We start from the raw sequence: 24805 nt of genomic DNA on the forward strand, positions 1-24805 counted from the left end.
GGGCCCGCTCCCTGGGGCCCGGCGGCGCTGGCGGCGGGGCGGGGCGGGGCTGAGCGGTGGCGTTGCCGCGGCCCGCAGGAAGGCCCGCCCGCCGACCCGGAAGGCCCGGCGGAGGCAGCCGGCTGAGGGCCGCGGTCAGTGCGGGGAGCCGGTGGCTCCCTCCCCGCCGCCGCCATGGGGAAGTCGTTCGCCAATTTCATGTGCAAGAAGGATTTTCACCCCGCTTCCAAGTCCAACATCAAAAAGGTGAGGGGGGCCGGGCCGGCGGCGGGAGCCGTTGTGGCCGTTGCCGGGCGGCTGGTCTGGGGTGAGGCGCCGCGGCCCCTCGGCCGGCTGGCCGGCCGCTCAGTCAGTCAGGCCGGCCGCGTCAGCCGCGCACCGGGGGAGCCCGGGAGGCTGGGCCGGGGCCGGGCGGTTTCCTGGGGGGGGGGGGGTGACGGGCTCCCGGCACCGCAACGGCATGAGTAGGGCATATCGGCCTTCCTGTGGTGGGACCGGGGATGGGGCAAGGGGGAAGGAAAAGGCAGGAAAAACAGTTAAGAAATACTTGAAGCTTCGGGTTTATTTGCTCACAGGTGTCTATAACTATCGCCTTTTCCTGGCTCCAGCTTTTCAACACTTGGTTGTCTGGATAAATAGGCACCATATACCGTCCAGAAAACCCCCCACCTGTCACGATGTGCCCATGTTTTCCCAGTATTTCACACCTGCCTTGACCTGGTTCCAGGTCTCTCTTCCCCAGAACTGTGCCATTGCAGGAGCTCCCGAGAGAACCTGCGATTTGGGGTCTGGTGAGACTTGGGTAAGGAGGTGTCGCTACGGGGAAGACAGTGGCACACCCAGGGTGTTTTCTGAGCCTGCTTTTCCCTTTGAATTACTAAACTTTCTCATGTCTCTTCAGTTCTTAAGTGTTGTTGGAGTTGTAGCTTGTCAAAATTACTGCTTGTGTGAAGTTCATTTGTTGAAATGCTGGATGAAAATAATGTATTTTATGTGATTAGAATGGGAATTTTCCCTTGTTAAGTATTTTCAATAGATTAAGCTGGTTCAGTATTTATACGTGCATACATTTTGTGGTAGTTTTTGTATTTGTTTAAAGTAGAAACTTACTGGTTTTAACTAGGTATGGATGGCAGAACAGAAAATATCATATGATAAGAAGAAACAAGAAGAATTAATGCAACAGTATCTGAAAGAACAGGAATCCTATGATAATAGGTGAGAATTGGCATAAGATCACACACTTCTTCGTACTGTCTTTTGTTTTCATGGCAGTGAAGGACATATCATTATGAGTTATTTGAAATACTGTCTCCCATTGACCGTAGTGGTAGGAGAGGACACTGACTCATAAAGTGGTGGCTGATTAAGCAGAGCTCACAAGAACTTCTTTAAAGTGGCTTGTGTGTGTCTTCTAATTAATTTCAAAATATGTTACGTTGCACAGAACAGCAGGTAACCTTGTATAACAGTATATTTGGATCACACAGAAATCTGCCTTTCATAATTCTGTGGACACAGAGTTACGTTTCAGTTGTGATTGAAATGTGTGATTTTTGGTACACATTGGAGCACGCAAAAGTATTGACTGGTGTCTCATGTTTTTTGATACTCAACTTTTGTTAGTCAAATTAACAAATGAAAAATTGCAAGTTATTATAACAATTTCCTGCTGCACATTTCTTTTTTTTTTTTTATAAGTAATACCAGTGTGACTGTTTTGTTTCTAACAGCCCAAACTCTGTCCTTTTTATTTAGATTGCTTATGGGTGATGAGCGTGTGAAGAATGGTCTCAATTTCATGTATGAGGCCCCACCTGGAGCAAAGAAAGGTACTGCGGTTTCCTGATCGTGAGCAGACAGTACTGCAAAGCTAAAAACCTTCTGAAGAAATAAGCACAATGTCTTTTATTTTAAAATAATGTGTTCGTAGTGAGGTAATGCTAAAAGGTATGATTTTTAGTTCTTCCTGTGGGAATACATAGTATGTAATAATTTTGATCTCACAATACTTTAATTTGTTTCAAACTGAGAATGGTTGGGGTTTTTTTAAGCAACAGTTCAATGCGAAGGGAAAAAACAGATAAAATATCTTGCCTGGCAACAGCAGAAATTCTGTCCTTGACCAAAGATGTTTCTTTAGCCAATTACAAAGCCATTGGATGAGGAGGACTGGACCTTACCAAGGCGATGACTCAGACAACTTGTATTTTGGCCTACTCTCCTTTTTAGAAATAGCAGGGTCACTTTTGCTTACAAGTTCTGCCCATAATTCAGCTTGATGCATGTCTAGCATAGGAAATACCAAAGCAAGAAGTTAATTAGTGGAAGTTTTATAAATAATAAATACTGATATTCTGTAGTCAAAAGTGCTAGCTGACCTGACTCTGGTGGGTCTCACTATGGCTGTATTTAGTAGATTCATAAACGGAATTTACTAAGTACTTGATGGATACTCATATCAGTCACTTAATTTTAGCAAAATCTGAATGTAAGTGCAGAACTAAGAAAACATATTCCCTTTAAAAGAAAACATGTTCCCTTTAAAACGCATCTTTCCCATTTGCACGAAAACCCTTGGAAATGCTTGGATGGGCTCATTCTTGTAGAGCAAATTTTGCAATTATTTAACTTTAAAAGCCCTTAAAGTATTAAAGTAATCGCTTAAGCTTAGAGCAAATGCAATTTTAAACTAGTGATTTTTGCTAAAAAAATATTTTATTTTTTTAAGATTTTAAAATTTAAGTACTGTTGCTACTTTTGCAAAAAAAATTAAAGTTTTTTGTATTTGTGTATCAAATCAATATAGTTTTAAAAGATGATTCTGATTTTACAGGATTTGTAAGCTTACTAGAGGCTGATTATTTATAAGTGCACTCTATTTAAATAAAGTTACTTTCTGAGTATTTGCACTATTGTATTAGTATAAACCATAAAATGTTTTGTCTCCAGCTTAGACACCAGCTGCATTTTACATGTATAATTAATGTATCATTTCTTTTCTTTCCATGATTTCTGAAAATTCAAAGAGGAAACTAAAGAGGTATTTCATTACATCATTTCTTTGTTTTCTTCCCGCTTACTTTAACTGTATTAAAAAAAAAAAAAATTCAAACTTACCATGTTTTCTGTCTTATAGCAAGAAGGAGAGACTGAATACAAATTTGAATGGCAAAAAGTCGCCCCTCGAGAAAAGTAAGATCTCTGGATTTTATCCGAATAAATTTTTTTTTCTTCTTACTTACCTTTTATATACTTTTCTTTTTTTTCCTTTTGCTTTTTTTCCTGTTTTATTTTTAAGCAGGTCAGTTGTGTAATCCTGTCATGTCCTGGCAGTTAATTAGTAAAACGTGTAAACCTGGAACTGTTTCCTTGATCAGCTTAGTTTTTGTTTGAATTTTACATCCATATTTGAAAACACGTTAAAACTAATGTTTACTGGAAGTATATCTCTGAAATGGATACACACTTAACAATAAAAGGTAGTTTTATATATGAAGGTTTTTTAAAAAAATAGTGAACTGAGTATTTGTTTTCTTTTGTGTTTGTGTAACAGATATGCTAAGGATGATATGAATATCAGAGATCAGCCATTTGGTATCCAGGCAAGTTACATAAATTTCACTCTGTGGATGTCTTGGGTATATTTCAAATATTATCTAACTGCAGAACATTCACATGGACTCTCTTAATTTTATCATCTGTTTCTCAGTGAGTTTAAAAGCTTATCTTATGCCTAATAACACAGACATTTCTGTAAATGTTAAGCTGTATTGTTAACTAAATCATGTCAATTTTTTTTTTTCCTTTTAGGTGCGGAATGTGAGATGTATTAAATGCCACAAGTGGGGTCATGTAAACACTGATAGAGAATGTCCCTTATTTGGCCTTTCTGGAATTAACGCGAGTTCAGTCTCCAGTGATGGTTCAGGTAGGCAGTGAATGTCTTTTAAAGGTGCCGGTTAGAAATTTTGGGGGAACTCATCATGTTTAATTTTAGAAGGTTTAAGCTTATCATATTTCAAAGAGTTGGTGAAATGGGGAACACACTTCTTTATTCCAAATGTAGGATCCACAATTTCAAGTTAATTATTTCAAATGACAGAGACCTAATTTTCTATTTAGTAACACATTTAAAAAAGATTCCGTAATGACTGTTGCTTTGATTCTGTCTGTGGTGAAAACTGAGAAGCTGCAGTGAGATTGTTTATATCAGAATGACAATTTTTCTGTTGCCAAAAAAAAAATTAATGTAATGGATTGTCAAAGACTGTCCCAGTTCAGATTGAGGTAAACTGCTTGGAAAAGCTGGAATATATCAGTATATCTTTGTTAATCACTTGGAAAAAAGGAGAGATTTGGGGTTTTTATATATGCAATTGTGCTTCTGTAAGTGGACAAGGAATTGAAACCTAGATTTCCAAATGCCTGGTTTCCTTTCAGCTGGCTTCTTGTTGCTTCCTGAACTACAATTTTTTTCCTCTATTAGCTTTCCCGTTACTTGAAGTCACACAGCATTTACTGTTAGATGAGGTTTAAAGAAGTGGATATAAACATTCAAATTGAAAATTTTTTGCCTACAATACTTTGTTTTCTGTAAGTTGACCCAAGGTTGTAACACTTTTAAGATTCTTAAAATTGTGGCACGTTAAAGAAACACCTGGTAACATGGGTGAGCCTTCAGCCTTGCTGTACTGCACTTTAAGATCATGTGCTGTGTCGCGTATTCAATTTTGCAGGGATACCATTACATTTGCACACTTGATAACCTGAGGAAAGACTGAAGAAAACCATGTTATCTATTTTACATAGTAGCTCTTAGTTTTATTACATATTTAGCCTACCAACAATCTGGCTTTTCAGAATTAGATCACCTAGATACATCATTTCTTTCAGATGAGGCCTGGAAGACTTAAGTTAAAGGAAACAGTGCCTCTTACACTCCTCTGCTTTTAGGCACTGTCTCATGATTATACCATTATACCATACCAAGCCTGCAGTTGACATTCGCAGCCTTTCTATTCAGTAGGTTATAACATTAAATCATTTTCTTACCTCATTCTTACCTTAGAAGAAATTGTCCTTGGAGCATTTGGTGGTGGTAGAATTATATTGTGCAGCTCTTACATATCAGATATGCTTTTGTGTTGCAGAACTCACTTTTTTTTTTTCTTTTTTTCTCCCAGTTCAAATGATGTGGGTAAATTTTAGGAGTGTTTGGCTGGGAAAGTGCAAAGTATTTGTACATGCTTGCACGAACTTGAAAAGGGACTCCTTATTATTCATAACAGTGTAATACGGACACTTTGCAGTGTCAATATAAAACTAACTGCTTGTTTCAAACCTAACTGAACTAACTATCTAGGTGTAGGCAACGTTTGACTGCTGTGGGTGTCAGAGAGATGTTCTTCAGCTAGCTTTCCAAACCGTCTTTCTAAGCCTAAAGAGAGGGATTTAGCACATATGATAAATTTTGCATGAAGGAAAGTGCTGTAAAACTAATTAGATGTTCTCAGACTGCGTCAATGCCCTCTCATTTTCAACTCTGGAACTTAGAAGACAGTGTGCTGTGCTAGGCATAGACTTTTTTATAGGCTGAGGAAGGATTTCAGGGAGTAGGGGTGGGCGACAGATCAGGGTTTGTATATATAATTTGTAAGACACTGTTCTTGGATTTGAATAGTCAGCTGTAATGATACTGCTACTTTCTCTTTCAGGGAAACTATGTAAAAACACTGTAGGTAAAGTTTAAAACAATTTTTAAGTTCTTGATTTAATAGCAGATACAAGGCTTATAGAAAGTGGTAATATCATTAATTAGATCATCAGATAAAAGGTTGTCTGCTTTTTCTAACCTCAGGAATACAATCCTTTCATCAACTTTTCTAAGACTTCATCTGATTTAATAACAACCTAAATTACGCTCCTTTGACGACTTCTGGAAATTCCATGTATGTAAATGAAGCACTACATTTAAGTGAGAACACAAGTTACTGAATTCACTGATTCTCTTAAGACTCATAATTCATCCACGTGGTGTGTTAAAGCTTACATCACACATTTAAAAAAAAAAAAAGATTTTTTTTTTAACTAAACCCTGACACCAGTCCTGTGTTGTCTGCGATGGGAGTAAGTAATTATCTTTGTATTGCTAAGAGTTCTACCCAGTTGTTACAGTGCTGCAGATCTGCAGTTAGCTCTGTAAAATTAACCTACACTGAGGGTAAAACAGTGTTTTTACATTTCCTAACAAGACGCTGCAACATTAAAAAAACAAATTCTATCATGTTCTGATCAACACCCCCCAGCAATATAATCTTGTCTTGACCATTTCTCTTTACTGCTCTTTGTTTCCTCTCATTACTTCTACTTAATGCTTTGTTACTAGTCCTAATGCTGAATTGATATCCACCTCTAAGAACCTTCTTCTGTTCCTCTGTACAACACATCTCCTCAAGCTCTGCTTCTTCCTGCTTTTCTTTATCAGTAATTGCACGCACTCCTAAGCTGCTTTTATGTCTCTAGACTAAATTCCTAATTATTTTCTGATTATTTTATAGTACTGCAAAAATGTCTGTTGCCACACTGTTCTTATTTAGATTGGCTAGAACTGCAGAAAATACTGCTTTGTAAGGGACACAGACTTTTTATGATATCATCTTTTTATGAAACCTTTCTGTGTTTCATGAACTGATGATTAGGTTTAAAAAAAAAAAACGCAAAAGCACTTGAATTGCTTCCCACCCACCCCCACACACCCCCTGCCATGTGTCATGAATAAGTGTCTCCTCATGCTTAGAAAACTGGTAAAAAACCATGTAAATAGTCCAGAATTTTCATTTACTGTGATTGGCAGCACCAAAAAAAAAAAAGTACAAAACCACTTGGCTTCTAAGGTCTGTACTCCAAAGAACAATTCTCAGAAGCTATCTGTTTGTTTCTAGAATGTAGAGGAAAATATGCACCTCTGTAGAATCATAGAATGGTTTGGGTTGGAAGGGACCTTAAAGATCATCTAGTTCCAACCCCCCTGCCATGGGCAGGCACACCTTCCACTAGACCAGGTTGCTCAAAGCCCCGTCCAACCTGGCCTTGAACACTTCCAGGGAGGGGGCAGCCACAACCTCTCTGGGCAACCTGTTCCTGTGCCTCACCACCCTCACAGTGAAGAACTTCTTCCTTACACCTAATCTAAATCTACCCTCTTTCAGTTTAAAGCCATTACCCCTTGTCTTACCACTACATGCCCTTGTAAAAAGGGATTGTGAATAAGGATTTCAAGGATAGGGAGTGATTGCTTATAGTATACGGCAAGTCTGGAATGTGTATTTAATTTATTTGACTGGGGTTTTTAATAGTGAAATGTGTAAAAAATATGTTTGCAAACAGCTCTCAAGAAAGAGTTGAAAAATGTTGGGCTAAATTATTGGAGCAAATACTTTTAAAGGTCAGGAAGTAATTCCATAGGTAGAAAGTCATCTTTGAAAGTTTGTTCCTAGCTTGTGTGTCAGGAAATTGAAATATAAATATTGTCTCATAAATGAAAGTTTACATCTGAGAAATACAGATATAATAAGGAATAAAGGTGAAACCAGAATAAAATTTTAGTACAATAGTCAATATACCAGGACTCCAATTAGTTTATGAAATTAATTGTATTAGAAGGACCAAATTTAGGCTATAAATCATGGAAACTTTTTTTAAAAGAGCAACTCTTTGGAATTTTTTTATAGTCTTTGAAAAGAGCTCTATTGCTTTGAAGTGATTTACTTGGTAGCACTTTAATTCCTCTGATTTATAGTCTTTTCATCCTAACAAAAGATGATCTCGCATCCTTTTCTTGCAAACTGAACTGAATAATTTTTTCTAGGCAGTGCGTGGTAGTTACACTACGTAAATTTAGGTTAGGATTCTTCAAACTTGGAAAATACTCTCCCTTGTTAGAGCACGCCATGCATCAGCACAGTGTTGGAAGACACTAGTCTGTGTACTGCAAAGCATCTTGGCTGGTAATGAATTTCTAAGCAATCAGTGCTTGTGAACTCTTGGCCTCATGGTTCTGAATCTGATATTCTAAGGACAGTGGCATCACTAATTTTTGCAGAAGTAGCTTTTAAGAAATGGTCTGGCTTCCCTGTAGAAGACTTTTAACAGGCCTTGTTTTTCTGAACCTTGTTGTTCTTTTGCTTTAGAGAAGCACACTTAACACACAGGAAAATAGATTACTTTGGTTTTTTCACTGCTGTCTTCATGCATTTACCCAAATGTGTTTCTATCCACAGAACAGTAATGGCAGAAACTTCAGATGCTCTGCTGTAAAGGAGAATGGAAACATCTCATACAAGTTTAGGAACCACAGGAGAAGTTTATTATATACTAATACTAGACTCATGACTGAATTCCATCATGTAATAACTTTGAAGTCTTTAAAAATCTCTAGTGTAGAAGGGTAGCTGCTCTCAGGAACATTACTGAACAGAGTTAATTAACCTGGAAAGGAAACGGTGGTTTAGCCCAGGTAGGCAGCTCAGCCCCACACAGCTGCTTGTTCACTCCCCCACAGCAGGATGGGAGAGAGAAAGTGAGAAAACTCGTGGGTTGAGATCAAGACAGCTTAATAGGGAAAGCAAAAGCTGCGTGCAAGCAAAGCAAAACAAGGAATTCATCCACTGCTTCCCATCGGCAGGCAGGTGTTCAGCCATCTCCAGGAAAGCAGGGCTTCATCATGTGTAACAGTGGCTTGGGAAGACAAAAGCCATCACTCCAGACATCCCCCCCTTCCTCCTTCTTCCCCTGGCTTCATATGCTGAGCATGATGTCATATGGTATGGAATATCCCTTTGGTCAGTTGGGGTCAGCTGTCCCAGCTGTGTCCCCTCCCAGCTTCTTGTGCACCCCCAGCCCACTCGCTGGTGGGGCAGCCTGAGAAGCAGAAAAGGCCTTGATGCTGTGCAGGCACTGCTCAGCAATAAGGAAAACATCCTTGTGTTACCAACACTGTTTTGGTCACAAACCCAAAACATAGGCCCATACAAGCTACTATGAAGAAAATTAACTATCCCAGCCAAAACCAGTACAAACAGTGGTAGCCACAGTATTGCTAACAAATCTTTATGCATGTATAAAGGATTGGCACTTACCTAATTGGAGGGACATTTTCATCTTTCTCCTTGGTCAAAAGGAAAAGCTCTTGACAGAAAATCAGGGTAAAAAAATGGTTTTATTAGGATAACCAAATTATTGAGTTAAAAACACCAAGAGCAGCCTTTCCCCATCCTTCCCTTTCTTCCTCCAAAAACTGGGCCTTCAAAGGTCTTAGTTGAATGGTGACTTCAATTTAATAAAAGCCCAGGGGGTAATGTTTGGGGTTTTTAAATGCCCAAATCAGTGAGTTTCAGTAGGATGTCGACTCCTTATTTGAATGAAAAAAGTTTAAATAATGCAGAAGCCGAATTCAAGAGCACTTGATACAAGTTCAGTTTGTGTTTTGTTCTAATTTTTTCCTGCTTGAGAAAGAGCAAAACAAAATGTCTTATTTGGACTCAGACTATTTTTTCAGCCTGAGAGGAAATGTTTGAGTTCAAATGAATGAAAATGAAACTCCTGTGTCTGATGTAGTTGCATTATCATAAGTTCCTGCTCTGTTTCTCTGTGAGGAAAAAGAAGAGTTATTGATGGCCTACGTACATTTTTTTTCACATCATAAAATAACCACCAATATAGGCTTTTTCTTTCCCATAAATTCTATAAGCTGTGATTCTCTTATTTCAGCAGAAGGATACTTGTCTTTGAATCTTATGTGAAGACTGCATTGTAATCTCTGTCTTTGCACATGAACTGATTGGCAATTGCTGTTTTGGATTCAGTGTTGAATATCTTGTATGCAAAGACCAGTCATGGACTTCAGTTCACTCTGGTGGAACCGCTGCAGGGCGAAAGCACGTCTGTGGCACAGAACGGTGTTCTGTGAGAAAAGACTGCTGTCTTTCAAGGCTGACATACGCTGCAGTGCTCCAGCAAACAAAAATAATTACAGTTGGTACCTTAACTTAGGGATGGTGGCTTAGTTATTTTGCTTCTGGGACCATTTTACTAATCTAGCTGGTAATTCATACAAAAAAAATAATAATCTTACCATTAAAAAAACGCCTATTGAATAATATCTCACCAGTGAATAGAGATTATTTTTGCAATAAGGCAATTTCAGTGGATGTGGTTATCATGGGATAATCACACCCCTGGGGTACAGCCTTGTCTGTAATCTCCCAGGAGTGTAATTATTTCATGATAACTGCACCCCCTGGTGTTGCATTATTTCCATTATGAAATTCTTAGTTTTAGATATAAAGTAACTTACTTTGATCACTGGAAACTGCGAAGTAGTGTTAGAATGTTCCAGCTGTGAGGCTTACAGAGACCAACTTATAAGATTTACTTCTCCTTTACAAAGCTAAATTAGGCAATCAAAATGCTTCTTTGGGCTAAACTGATTTACAGGGTTTTTTACTGATAAAATCCTAACTTGCAAAGTTCAGACAAGATGAAAATATCAGTTGTGGTTCTGACTTTGTGCCACTGTGTATATATGCACGTATAAAATATGTAATATATACCAGCATATATATATGCACATATAAAATACGTAATATATACCAGCAAAAAAAATCTGGGTCACTAGCATCTAAGTGTTTGCCTGTTTTTACAATCCTTTTTTGTCATTAACCAGCAGCATCTGTTGATTTTTTTGCTTTTCAGTGCTTTTTTTGTGAAGCCTGAAAAGCCTTTGACTTTACTAGAACAGAGACTGGTAGGTTTTCTGTGCAAAATGTTTTGAAGTAATACTGTTATTTCACTTCAAAATTGCCTGCAACTGTCTTGGTCAGCTAAAGTTAGGACAAACTAAATACCTTCCCCCCCCCCCCCCCCCTTTTTTTTTTCCTCCCCACCCCACCCCTTCCTTCCCCTGCAAGCAATCTGTCTTATTCAGTGAGGGTTGGGGAGGGGATTGCTAAAAAGCTATGAAAGCTTAAATGCTTACAACTTTTCTCGTATGTTTTTAGAACAATTAACCAGCTAGGAATCTATTACTATCTTATGAAGAAAGTTATTACTATCTTAAGAAATAAGGCTAGTGTCTCAAATGGGGAGGTAATTTTATGAATGGTGTAGTTAGAAGAAGTGGGATGCTAAGATTAAAAAGGTTCTTATGCTCTTGGCCTATGAAATCAAAGCCTGGAGAGTGCTGGGCATCCTTCTCTGCTATGGACTACTTTGAATGTTTTACAGCTGACTGGCTCCATATGTAATCCATCCAGTGAAATTACTGAGAAGATAGAGAGTACTGTGAAGTGATTAGCACGTTGTGGAAAATTCAGGCAAATAATGGTAAAAATGTAATGGAGCAGCATGTATATGTATCTAGTGTCTTACAGTCTACGAAGATAAAGAAACTCTAGGTATGTCTATGCAAATGCAGCCTTCTAAAGTCTCATTATCAGCTCTTAGAGTTTGTGCTCTCTCTTCTCATTGCCTGAGTGCCCATAAACTAATTGTGGTTGTGGTTTCCATCAGTCTGTCACTTAGTGTGTTCAACTTATCTTTAGCTTTTTGGTGAAATTCCTTTCCATAGTAATCAATGAAATTATCAGTCACGTCGAGACAGCAAAAAAGGAAATCTATGTCTATGTTATATTATGTGTATATCTCACTGCATTTTTTCAGTGACAAATATGGTACTTTTTTGTCTCCCAACAGATAAAAATCTGCATTGTATCAGGAATTGATTTAAGTGTTCTCTTGAATCTGTAATAACAAAGAAAAGGTATTTGAATATGTTAACTGTGAATATTTGTATAAATGGTCATCTGTAGAAACATACAGTGTATGAAACCTTCCTTTATGATCTGCAGCTGAGACCTTTGATTGTGAACAGTAGGAACCTTAACTAAATCTTCACATAGTTTAAGAACTGTCACATTTTAGAATAATCCTCTATTTATGTTTCAGAAGCCTCTGTATTTCGTGTGAATGCATAAAATGGATTTCTATTAGAAGTCTTGTGCTTGGCATTTAGGCAATAAATATGGATTCCTATAGCAGTTTGATAATGTTAAATCGTTTTTACTACTCAAAAAAGGTAAAAAGGAAACTCAGGATTCTCTGAAATGCCCTATGACAAAAGCATGGCAAATTATACTGAAATTCTGTGCTAAAGTGTTAAATTCAGTTAAACTGCAGACCCTCTGAAGAAGAGCTAACTAAAAGCCAGAGGTTTTTTATTCATTGATTTCTCTCAATGCCAACTGCAGCAGTTGCTTTGAAGTGTAGATATGGTCTGAATGCAGTCATCTCTGAAATAGATGAAAAAATTATTAGTAAAAAATGATCAATTCTGAATTAGTGGAGGCAGCATAAATTTGCTACGTTCTTCATGACCAGGATCATGATCACATAATTTTGATAATAGCTCTTTGTCCTTTAGATAAATAAGTGTCTACTCGTATCTCTGTCACAACCGCAATAAAAGTTCACAGACGAGACAGTGTGATTAGGCTCAGTCTGTAATTTTTTTCCATTTTTGTTCAATCTCCTTTTAAGCATATAAAAAAACCCATATGAAACTCTGTGGAGAGCACAAAAAAAGTATATGGATGTATTGACCAAACTGTGTATGCTGACTTTAACGTTAGCTTCTCTTTTAAAGCAAAACCTAAAAAGCCTTGTATCATATGTTACGCCTTTGCTACCACCCAGAGAAGGCAGCATTCTGAATTCAGAGTATATTCATCCTTCATGTGATTGTGTGCTAAACTAAAACCCATGAGCAGAATGGCTTTCTAAAACCTAGTTAATGTGAAAGAGCTGTTTGCATACTCCTTGGAGTATTTATTTATTTATTTTTTCAACAGCAGAGCATGCCTTTAGTATCACTGTTACATAGAAAATCAGATTTCAATTTGGAAGAGTTATGGCCTCATGTTGTCCAAGATGCATGTAAGAAAGAACGAAGACAACATGCTTTAGGCCTACTTTGTTAACAAAAATTGTGTAGTAATAAAGGATAAGCCTTGAAAATATCTTTTCCTTGATTCATAAATTAATTTTTAAACATGGTAGACTGAGTGTGATGTATGCTGACGAATTGATAGCAGATATGCCAGTGTGCTTTGTTTACATTTACGTTCATGTAAATCACCTCTCTATTACCAAGTCAGGAGAAGTCTGATGGTATGATGCTGGTGATATTTTTAGATTAAAATGATCACATCTGTAAACTAAAAGATGTCCCACACCAGAACACATTCTCAGGAAGGGAAAGCTCTAGAAAAGCCGTATTCTAAATATTCTGTTTTGATGATACACAAAACGAGCATTAGTTAAAATAAAGGTAAAAAAGTTGTAATTAAAATGACACCATCAAGAACCTACTGCCTTTTTCAGTAACTTCTGTATTGAGCAGTCCATTTCATAACAATATATAACTGCAGCCACTACCTAAGTACAACTGGTTACCGTAATTTCCCCTGCCACAGGTGGGAATAGTGGTTACACTATTACTGCTGCCTATCTCTTTGCTTTCCATATGTATTCCACAATAAAAATCCATTTAAAACTTAATTGATTGCAAAGAATAATTCAGTTTGCTCATCTGCACTGGTGACAGCAGTGAAAGCTTTTATCAATAAATTGAGCAGATACTGTCAAGACTATGCATCATGAGTAGATAGAAGTAAAACTGCTATTTTTGGTGATACTGGCAATCATAACATTATGGTCTGTCCTTACTGCCACTGCAACTGTTGCAGAAAAAGTGGTATTTAATCACAGTCGTTACGAAAAGAGGTTTTAGCATACTGTTCTCTAATATTGGATAATTTGAAAAATGTGCTTTAGACATTTTAATGGAGGCCTGCTAGATGGTGTGTTACAGCAAGCATTGTTCTCCTAAGAGGAGTCCTGCGCCCATGCCTCTTAGAGGAAACATTCTGGCAACAACGGTGTGTTACATACACTCTGCCTTTGTAGCTTCAAGAGAAGTACAGACAGAATCGAAAATTAATTGCAGCTATAGGTTTCTCTTGTTTCTGAGATGGGAGTGGGGGTAGTAATGCGGGGTGGGAGAGCTTGCTGTAAGCTAGGCATTTAAAGAATTGAAATCCAGAATTGTATTTCCCCCCGCCGGTTGTTTAATAGAAGCAGAACTGATTCTGTTAAATTGATCACACTTAAGTGTGATAAGAAATTGGAGTGCTCTTTGTTATAAAAAAGCAAATTTACAAGTTGTTGTAGAAATCCTAGTATGGTATCCTTCTGCAATCCAGTATAACTGATGCTCATAATAGGCTTCAGAAAAATTCTGTTTACAGCTCTTCTGTTTATTTAATTGCATGAATGTTATAAAGATGCACCAACAGCTGTCAAGCTAAGGTTGCACTCGGGTTGTACTTTGTGAAGACTAAAATCCTTCTTTTCACGCTTCATTGAGTGGTTTGAGTTCCCAGATTTTGTGCCCCAAGTCTTGGAGTCAACTGAGCTATCTGGGTTTTTTCCTTAAACAGTACCTTAAACAGAAGATAACAGAGAGAATTAATGCAGCAAGAACTTCTGTGGGAAGTAAGAAGCAGGAAGAAACTGTAGCCTATTTGCTTGACAACACTATTTCTTGAGAATTATAAAGGCCATGAAAAAATATTTTAAAAATCCTTTGGTGGGTCTTTAACTATGGAGCCTCTTTTGTGCCCTTAATATAATTTTAAGTACCTGTAGCTGTAGAAAACTTAAGAAGTTGTCAGTTGTCTTAATGCGTAAAAATAAGTATGATATCAGCATGCAATTAATTCCACTGTATGGTAAAAAGCTTTTCTGAGACTATGAATTAATTTTAAAGCAGATAAATGCTTTAGTTTTAAACAAGTTCATCTGGAAAAGTTTTAAAGGTTTTTTTCTTTTCTTTTTTTTCCTATCAAAATGTGAATTCCAGAAAATAAGCTTGACAGTCATATTCAAAAATAGCAAGGTACTGTATTTGACTTGTTTCAGAAAGAATAAGAAACATGATGAAACATTGTAACTTTGAACTTATTTTTAGTTTGCTGATGGAAGAATGCTGAGAGACTAGTTGTCAGAAGTTGTAGCAATCAGCTATTTTTACAGGATTCCTATATCTAACGTTCTGTCAGCTCATGGCATAGTGTTACCTCTAGATGTTTTCACCTGTGTGAGATCACACAGGTAGCTTCTTCACAGACTGTCTCACAAGTCCATAAGGAATGCATATACGAGGACATCAGTTTTCGGTACGTAGTACACAGACTATTTTTCTGTGCCTGATGTAGGAGTGATTTTTTGCAAGTTGATGGGTGCTGTTCAAGAATACTTAGCTAACATCAGTTCCCAAGATTTTAGCCAACTGAGAGCCTCTCAGCTCAATCTTACCACCTGTTTTACAGTTTATGACTTAATTGGAACTTAACCAGATGAAGATATAAGGCTATCAGGTATACTTAGTACTGTTTTGTATGAAGATCTTCGAGGGTGATGGCATAAGTGTAGTCATAAGCCAAAGACAGGCTGAAAAGATCTACCTCTTTGGCTTACCAGGCAAACCAAGTTTGGGCATAGTTGTGTCTCTAACAAGCAGGACTCCACAGTCAATTCACACCAAACAAAGGAAGAGGCCCTCTACCAACCAGTATACTGGTGGCTCCAAGATTTAAGCTTTAGCTCCTAAATAAGGAAGCCAAGGACACTTCTGAGAAGTTGAGTTTTTCAAACCTCTGTTAAGTGAGGTTCAGTCTTTGGGGTTTCTTTTACAGTTTTTGTCTCCCTCGTTTGTATTAGCCAGAAGAAAGCCCCTACTTAATTTTGTAGTGTGGAAATGGGAATGTGATTGTTTGCTCACACATTTAGGCATCTACATCTTTTAAGACTCTGTGAAGAAGCAGCCCAAAAAGAAGTGTGTTACAAGCCTGAATGCTGTCACATAAAATAGCTGTGCCCAGTAATCCTGAAAGACCTCAAACTGTCACTGATATTTCAAAGAAAATCAGATCTGCTTATCAAAATCATTAAAGTATAAATCAAAAGCAGTCTGTTGAGGCATGGATGAGAAAGAAAGTCACCAAGCATTTGATTCCTTTGATTCCAAGCAAAGGAGTTTAATTATGAGAATAAAAATTTTCTTGATTCTTGTTTTTGTGTTGCAGAAAGTAGATAGTAAAAGAGGTTTGCTATTAAGCTGTGCAGCCATTGTCAAATACAATGTCTTAATTGAACTTCTCAGCCTGGACTTGTAACCAGATAGAAAACAGTCTCTTTAGACTTCCCAGATCAGATATTGATTTCTCCCTCCCATGGTCTAGCATTGCTACCTGAACAAAGGTAGCGATGCTGTCTTGCTGTCATTGGGCAGCAGAAGTTCAGTGGCATCAGCTGTTCAGAAAAAAAGCGTGAGTGGGTTTGCTTGTGTCGTCCTCTCAAAAATGCTAATGTTTTTTAAACTGCAAAGATCACAGGCTGCAAGAGAGTCCTCCGTAATCAACCATAGTGAACGTTGTGCTTGTGTCGTGCCTGGCTGGGGTCTGCACACAGAAGGGTTGTGAAACAGGACTGTGTTTTGACTCTGCTTTCGTTTATGGGGTTAGTTTATTTTCTGACTCTCATTTCCTAGCATTTTCTAAAACCTTTAACTACAGTAAAAATAACATACGTAATAAAGCTTTGTGGAGATTCTTGCATCTCCTCACAAGCTAGGCTGAACCTAAATTACTGTTTCCCTCACCACAATTAAAGGGAGACCAAAACAGGAATAATTTATTTCATAAACCATTCTCAAGGTTCTGTAGGTGCATTTGATGTAGCTTGTATACATCCACAAAACAGGAATAATAGTGATTTGTTAACCGTCCTTGTCGTGCTAATACCATGTTGCAACTAAAATATCGTAGATGGAGCTAGGAATGTCTACTTGATGTCATTAATAAACAAGGAAACAGAAGTCATATAAATTTATTTTTAGCCTGGCTTGCTTTCCTTCTAAGCTTACCTGTGTTTTTATTTTTTAAACCTAATGCTGATTTCACCTCTAAAAAGCATGTGGAAGCTGACTCAAACGTTTGCATGCGGTGGTGTGTTGGATCCCAGCTTGAGCAGCCACTCTGAGAGATCTCTTGTTCACTTGTATGGATCTGTGCAATTACAGCACAACTGACATCCATTGGGCACAAATGCACAAAAATCAATAATATTGTGCATTCATTATAAGCTTTTTATGTAAAAAAGGAAATGATTTTGCTTACCTCTTTCCAGTGTTATGCACAAAGAATGCGTGAAAGGTTTGTTTCTAGAAAATAATTTTGAACTGTGCTTTTGAAGGCCAATATGCCTTCACGTCTCTCTGGTCTCGATTCTGCCCGTGATCCTCATATGGAACCACAAAGTTAGGGCTTCTGTCTTAGTTCTTTTGCAGATCTGTACAGATTTGGACAAGTTGTATTCGTCTATTTATGTAGTCATGCTAATGGGAATAATTAGGTATCCAGTACACATCAAAATGTGTACAATGCTGAGACACTGAAGGGGGAATAGCTGGCAAATTAGGTTACTTCGTTAGGCAGTGGTTCTTACTGCCTTTGGATAACAGGGATTCCAGGCTTCAATCTGGTCAAATGTTTTGGTTTCTTTGGTATGGGGAAATCTTCTTTCATGACTCTACACTTCGTCTCCATTCAGCTTCCTCATACAGGGCTTGGTTTTGGTTTAGTATTTGGCTGAATTGTATGGCTGGTTTATGTGGCCTTTACAAATCAAGACATCAGCTGGTACCAAATTCTGTTGTTAGGTTTCTGTCTAATGTTGGTTTCTGTTCGAGCCAGAGTAGATTTGGGCAAGCAGAGCAAGGTTTTAAATTTGAAATAAGCAAAAATGTAGACACTGGAGCCCATATACATTCAATCAGTCAGCTTATAATTACGCTGTAACACGTAAAAAGAAAAAACACTTTTGGTAAAATATGGGGGGGAGAATAACCCCCTACTTAACAAAAATGTAAACTCAAGGAAAGACTAAAAGGTATCTCATTAGCAAATTCTTTTGCCTGGCAAAATAAGGAACTTGTGAAAAGAAAGTCAGTAATGCAAGGGCTCCTTAAACCATTTCAAAGTTTTATCACCTTCCTTCCCTCTTTACATATATGCCTGTTTGTTTCTGTAAGCAGTGTATTATACAGGAAAACCAAGAAAATGTTGAAGTTGACATTTTTTTGAGAAAGTGCTGTTTTACTTTCCATATATTTTCCATAGTAAAAATCTCCCTTTACTTTCAGTATTTTTCTGTGTTAAAAATGTCTGAGTTTTGTCCATCTCCACAACTAAGAAACTCTTAAAACCACAAAGCAGGATCAGTGTGTTTCATAACACTAGTTAATCTTATCATTTACAATTAGTTTACTGAAGTAATAGTAATCGCGTGCTCCATGCTCTATTTTACATTCCTTCTAATTTAGCTTTACCTTATACAGTAGTGCTAATTCATTGACAGTAAGGTTAGTGAATGAACTGGTAAGGAAATTTACTGAAAGTGACCTAACAAATAGAGTGAAGAAAAAGTACCTAATCAGACAAGTACATGAGCTTTTGATGATCACAGGTATTCAGTTAAAGCAAAAGAGTGAGTTACAGGATTTATAAATTACGCAGTCAACTCTGATCCAAAATACAGCCTGTATTTTGCTCCTTGTTAGGTGTTTGCAAAGAAAGATAACGTGCCTAATCCCAAACACCTACTCTAATGTAATATATAGTGTATTTTTTAAACTGATAAAACAGAAATTTCTGAGGAGATGACAGCCTAGAGACCCGGCATATGTAGGGGTCCCTAGAATAAGTAAGGACATACTTGATTTTTTCATGTATTTATTTATTTTCCATATATATAATGAGTTCCTAATAATGGTTACTTTCTACGTTTAAGTTCAAAAATTTGTGTCATTATGAAAAATGCCTTATTAGTGGCATATTAGAGGTGCGTTTTCCCATTGTTTTAGGGGAGAGGAGGCACCTGAAAGTCTTATTTAAGGTGCTTTCTTTGGGTTTCCTGTGCTTTTTTAGTATAATAAAAATATATTACTAGACTTACCTAAATATATTGTTTTCAACATGACAAAGTTACATAAGAGAATCCCCTTGTACTTAAAGAAAAATGCAATTATTTTCTATTCTGAATCTCCAGACTGCTGTTTTAGAAAATCATATCTGATTATTTGCTCAGCAGAAGATTATTGAGTTGATTTAGCTGTGATTTTACTTAACAAAGCTTCAACTGAATTCCTACTGTGGAGTCCAAAAAAGGTAGAGAGATATAAATGATACATTCAAACTGTGATTTTTGTGAACAGGGCCATCAATGCACCCCTCGGAGCTAATAGCGGAGATGAGAAACAGTGGGTTTGCACTGAAACAAAACGTACTGGGGAGAAACTTGACCGCAAATGATCCATCACAGGTAATGATCTTTTTACCAGTAAGCTGAAAATGTCTATAAATCTAAATGTGATTGCTTGTGAATTGCTACTTAATGTTTTCAAATATGCATATCCATAGGAAAGCTGAATAGCTATACCAGGAGAAAAATGTCCAAAAACTTACTGTTTGCCAGCTTTGTTTTAGTCAGAATGGTGAATCATAAATTACTTCTTTTAAAACCACATATAATAAATTAAATCCCTCCTCTGGGTGACTAGAAATTGAATTTTTCATAAAGGGGATGGTTAGGGGGTTTGCCACATACTTCTGATGCAGTGCTAGCCTTTGGCTGAAGTTCGAGGAAGTATGCACAAATAATTACTGCCAGGAATGCTATATCTGAAGATTTTTTTATTTGATTGACTATTGTTACATTTATTATTTCTGGGAGTGAAAATGTTTAATTGTCTTTACTTAGACTGCACAGGGTACATTTCTAATTGAAGAGCTTTAATAAAAATGTAAAGTGAAAAATTCATAATACACTCCTTGAGTGAGCCAGCATGAAATAACCTTTGTTCATACAGCAGGATAGTCAAACCACTAGTAAAGAGGGGATGACGGCCCTCAGCCATTGAAATCTTGAGTAAATCAACAATTCATTGTGTCTCCACAGATGGGTGTACCTTTGCATTTTAAAAAGCTGTGTAGCCCAGAAAAATGTAGCATATGGGTACTGTTAAATGACTCACAGTGATATCAGTATGTTTGTTTTATGTTAGGTGTGGTAGGTTTTTTTTGGAAGAGCTTTTCAATCTTTTATTTCTCCTTTCCCCTCCTGAGTGTGGCTAAAATTAAAAACATCACGGTGGAGAACTGTAGTGTACCAGATGCACATAATTTGAAGAATTCAGGGTCTTCAAAGTAGCTATGCTTTGCTGATTGCGTTACTGTATGTAGATTATATGATTACGGTATTTTGCATTGCTAGAACACTTTATGAACATTTAAAGACTAATAACACAACAGTGAGGTAGATGTGTTAATACCCATTTTCCTAATGACTAAACCGAGACAGAAAAGTAATTTGCTTAAATTACTCTGGGTTCGAGCAGAACTAGCATCTTACCTATTCATCCAAGCATGATAACAATGGAGTGACTTATCCTGGGGAATCATGTGGGCTCCAAAATTGGCTCATTTTTATTACCTATTTCAGAAATGTTTCTTTCCCTAGCAGTGATTTTTTCATATGTTACTAATAACTCCTGTTGTATAACCCCCACATTATAACACCTACTCAGCTTTGAGACGGGGGGGGGGGGGGGGGGGGGGCGGGTTCGCTTTGTAGCGAGTTTGCTGCTCTTTCCGAAGAGTCTTAAGCTGACTTAGTAATACAAATATATTTGTGCCTGTGCAAAAATAAGGTACATCAGAGGTACTAAGAAGCATCGCTTTTAATACAGAAATCTGAATGAACAGATTATTTTTATATATAAGTACTTAATGTCTTACCACGTTTTCCTAGGAATTTGTTGCAAGTGAAGGAGATGATGATCCAGAAGTTGAATTTTTAAAATCACTGTCAACCAAACAAAAACAGAAACTTCTAAGGTAAGTGTGGTACCTAGTAGAGGGGATCTGTATCGCCAGTAGTTCTGACTCCATTGATTGTCCCTGTAACTCTTCTGTGCCATTGAAGAATTTAGCACCATCGGTACAGAAGAAAATCCGCTTAGTTTAACATACACTTGACCACAAATGGCATTATGCAGCATGGTTTTTTAATCCAGTTGTTTTGTTTTAATCTGGCTGTTCTAATCTAGTTGTGATGCCTTTGCACTGGGGCCCGTTACCAATTTAACTGGGATACTGAAATAATAATAATTGGCTCCTCACTGAAGATGCTGTCGGATGCTATTTTAAAACATTATTTTGCACTCCATTGTTTACAGTATCTTCTTCCAGGATTAAAAATTCTGTGTTCTTGTTTACTGGTTTACAACTTGGCAAAGTTTGTTACCTTCTCCTGCGTGGCTAAACTGAACCTGACGTTGTACCGCAGGGCCAAGGTTGGCCTAGCTCCACCCTGCTCTGGGATCAGGGCTTACAGCGTGCTGCTCCGGCAGAGGGAGCTCCCCGTGGTTCTCTAGTTCTAATAAAAAGTTAATGAGGTTTTCATTCTTTGCTTCTGTCCTGCTGATTTCATATGTCAGGTGACTTACATTTTTTTTCTCCGTTAATTTGCAACGTTCTCTTGAAATAACCTGAAAATGTTTAAAATGAAAAATGTTACCTACTGCCTGGTAGGTCCCATACAGGTATCACTAGTTAAAACGGCCTTTTAGGTTGAAAGACGTTCAGTATATGGGGAGTGGGAGGAGGGGAGAAAGGTGAAGGGCTAAGCAGGTACATGAGTAGGTAGGTACATATGGTATTCGCATGTATAATAAATAATTCTCTGAAAATAGTTGGCATATTTTATGTTCCTTTTAAGGAAGGAATGTGTACATAGTTTGTGTAATTTAAAACGGTATTTTGTTTGAACTTCTGCTGGCCCAACACAATGAAATTATACTTTATATTTTGAAAGTTGAAGTTCAGTAAATATTTGGGTCCTTGAGATTTTACTACTCAGGGATTTTTTTTTAATGCACTGGAAGTAGTTTCACTGTTCAGTCACTGATTTTTTGAGAAGAATAAACACAGAAAGCAAAATAAAAACTAGGTGAAAACAGTCAAATAGCAGTGAATGCATGTGCATGATGGAATAATGTACTTACGGCTAGAAAATGTAAATTTCTAGTTGTGACAGAAGAGGTTCTTGAAAATATCTGTATTATTTGCCTGGAGAACTCAGAGATGTAGGCTTTAGAGTCTCAGTTTCCATCATTAATAGAAAGTGAATGCTAATTGCCTTTTTTCATTTTCAAAATCTCTTCTAAAAATGCACAAACAAAAGCAGCAATTATTTTCCAAAGTCTCCAGAGCAGACTGACAAGGAAAAAAAAGCACTACTGAATCTATTTGTTCCTAGTTACAAGGCCAAAATTGACGTATCCTGCTTACCTTTTTTAAAATTAAAGAATTAAAAAATCATATTCCTCCTGTTTTGAGGGAGCAGCTGTGGATTACAGGAGGATTCTTACTATGGTTAACATCAGGTTAGAAGTTTAAAAATAATACTTTGCTGAAAGAGGAGAGGAATTGTTTTTATGGAAAATAGTTTATTTACTGTGTAGGTCATCAGAAGTAGTGAACTTTAAAAGACAATGACTTTTTAATTTAGAATATCTTAACATGGCTGATTGAGCTACTTTTCTATTTTGAAAATAAAAGGAAGTTGGATCGTCTGGAGAAGAAAAAGAAAAAGAAAGACAGAAAGAAGAAAAAGCAGCAAAAGAAAAAAAGCAAAAGTAAACACAAGAAACATAAGATGAGATCCTCGTCCTCATCCTCCAGTGAGACTTCAGTAAGCAGCAGTGATAGCGAGACTGACAGCAGAGATAAAGCAGCACAAAAGAAGATGTATTCTAAGAAAAGAAAAAAAGACAAGTTTTCAGAGGCTAGCAGCAGCAGCGATTCAGAAGGAAAGGCAAAGACTAGGAAGGAAAAACTTTATGAAGATCTCTCCAGTAGTCACGGTAACAAGGACAAAGATAGGGAGAAGTACAGACTTTTAAAGCAAGATAGTTCTGCAGAGAACAACAAATGGAGCTCCTGTGAGGGGGAAAGAAAGTCCAAAAGCAGATACCATAGCACCAACAAGAGAGAGACTGAAAGAAAGGAGAGGGATAGTAGAAGCCAAAGCATGGATGAAGGGAGCAGGAGAAGCCCTTGCACAAGTCACAGCAGTTCCAGGCAAAGGCAAGTAAGAAAAAGTCCAAGTCAAAGCCCTGGTGAAGAGCGGCACAGGAAAAATGAAACCAGAAGCCCCGGCACAGATGTGCACAGAGAGAAGAAAAAATGTGGAGCGCGCTATGGGGACAAGTGCAGTAGAGTGGAACACAGAGAAAGGAGCAGGCGCAGTAGAAGCAGAAGCAGAGAGAGGAAAAAAACCAGATAGTATAGGGGACAGGTGCAAACAAGAATGTCTCCGGTTTTTGATGAATACCTTTAACAAGGGCTCAATTACATATTGCTGTTCATTTTCCAACCGCTGTAACTAGCGTTTCCTACATAAAGCCAACAGCATCGTTTCTATAATGTTGGAATATTTGTAAATTAGGTATAAATGTTATGGTATTTTTCTTACTGTATAAATATACTTGTTGGCAAATACCTCTTATATACATGCAGTAATTCATAGACCTGATTTTAGAGTTTTAAAATATTTCAGAGCAGTATGTGATATTCTTGGTTTTGTCAATGATGATTTCTGTTTAGATGCAACTGTGAGGGGAAGCAGAGGGTAATTTGGGAAGAGTCCTGGGATATGCTAAATGCTAACAAACGTTTGAGATAGTTCTGGATAAAAATCACTGCTTCAGATATCAAAACATTGTATTGTAGAGGGTTTTTTTTTTCGTACTGAAGTATTTTTCCTCAAGTTCCCTGTAAGAGATCAATTTCATGAGTTAAAACAACAGAAATACATAGTTCACATAAGTGTGTAGCCAACATTTTTTGACCTCCTGCAGTGTACAGCTTGGTCAGGGCTATCTAAACATCTTGAACCCCTGTTGGTATGTGTCAGTACAATGTCAAGTTATTGTTCAATAATCTCTCAAGACATGAAAAGAATATTTACTGCCTCAACTGTTTGAGGTGTTTCATTGTTTGTGGTAGAAAGTTAATGCAAATAGTCATCCTTTTGTTTTTGTGAAACAAACTTTTTGGTTTTCTAATGATTGTCATTTTCGGCACACGTTGTTATGAAGATGAACTTCCATAATAAAATACCTTATTCTTTAAAAACAGTAGAAATTGCCGTCTTCTCCAGAGTTCTGAATCAGTACAAATGCACAAGGCAACACTTCACAAGGTTTTTATTGCAAAGGAAATGCTTCTCTGCCATTTCAGGATGGCAGATGGAAGTACATTAGTTAGTGGACAGGTGAAAAGGCGTCACCATACTCAGTATTCTGGCAAGAAACTTTCTTCCCCTCCTCACTCACAGGACAAATGGGACTATCTTTTATTACCAGTCCACTTCTGCTTCTTAAAACGGTCACTCAGAAGTTTTTCAATATCACACAGAGTATGACATATGGTGGAAGTGACCTGGCTTATCTTTGAAGTGTGTGTGAATGAGTTTGAAAGGGTGAGCCATTAAGGGATGTCACCTTCTTCTTTTAAATGCGTTTGCATTAGGTTGCTCCAGGCGTTCTTGCCGGAGAAGCTGG

General features: G+C 37.5%; 1 protein-coding gene across 3 annotated transcripts; it reads left to right on the forward strand.

Moving 5' to 3' along the window:
• Positions 1-149: 149 nt before the first annotated feature.
• CIR1 (corepressor interacting with RBPJ, CIR1) lies at positions 150-24374 on the forward strand. Of its 3 annotated transcripts, none has more exons than XM_050899933.1 (10): positions 150-246; positions 1124-1218; positions 1759-1840; positions 3032-3043; positions 3140-3195; positions 3557-3605; positions 3814-3931; positions 19394-19500; positions 20989-21074; positions 22800-24374. In XM_050899933.1, exons 1-10 carry the CDS (start codon positions 175-177, stop codon positions 23524-23526), a joined length of 1404 nt encoding a protein of 467 aa, XP_050755890.1. In that variant the 5' UTR covers positions 150-174; the 3' UTR covers positions 23527-24374. The 3 variants fall into 3 exon arrangements, with proteins under 3 accessions (XP_050755890.1, XP_050755889.1, XP_050755891.1); XM_050899932.1 differs by having other exon boundaries at positions 1759-1832; positions 3030-3043; XM_050899934.1 differs by lacking the exons at positions 150-246; positions 3032-3043 and having other exon boundaries at positions 1154-1218; positions 1759-1832.
• The last annotated feature ends 431 nt before the right edge of the window (positions 24375-24805 follow it).

Source organism: Gymnogyps californianus, chromosome 7 (genome assembly GCF_018139145.2).
Source record: "Gymnogyps californianus isolate 813 chromosome 7, ASM1813914v2, whole genome shotgun sequence".
In the NCBI taxonomy this organism is placed as follows: domain Eukaryota; kingdom Metazoa; phylum Chordata; class Aves; order Accipitriformes; family Cathartidae; genus Gymnogyps; species Gymnogyps californianus.

Excerpts from the sequence above, each read along its gene's own strand:
- CIR1 (XM_050899933.1), top strand. The coding sequence starts at position 175 with ATGGGGAAGTCGTTCGCCAATTTCATGTGCAAGAAGGATTTTCACCCC. Across the intron at positions 3,606-3,813 it reads ATCAGCCATTTGGTATCCAG|GTGCGGAATGTGAGATGTAT; the intron begins GCAAGTTACATA and ends TTTTCCTTTTAG. Across the intron at positions 3,932-19,393 it reads AGTCTCCAGTGATGGTTCAG|GGCCATCAATGCACCCCTCG; the intron begins GTAGGCAGTGAA and ends TTTTGTGAACAG.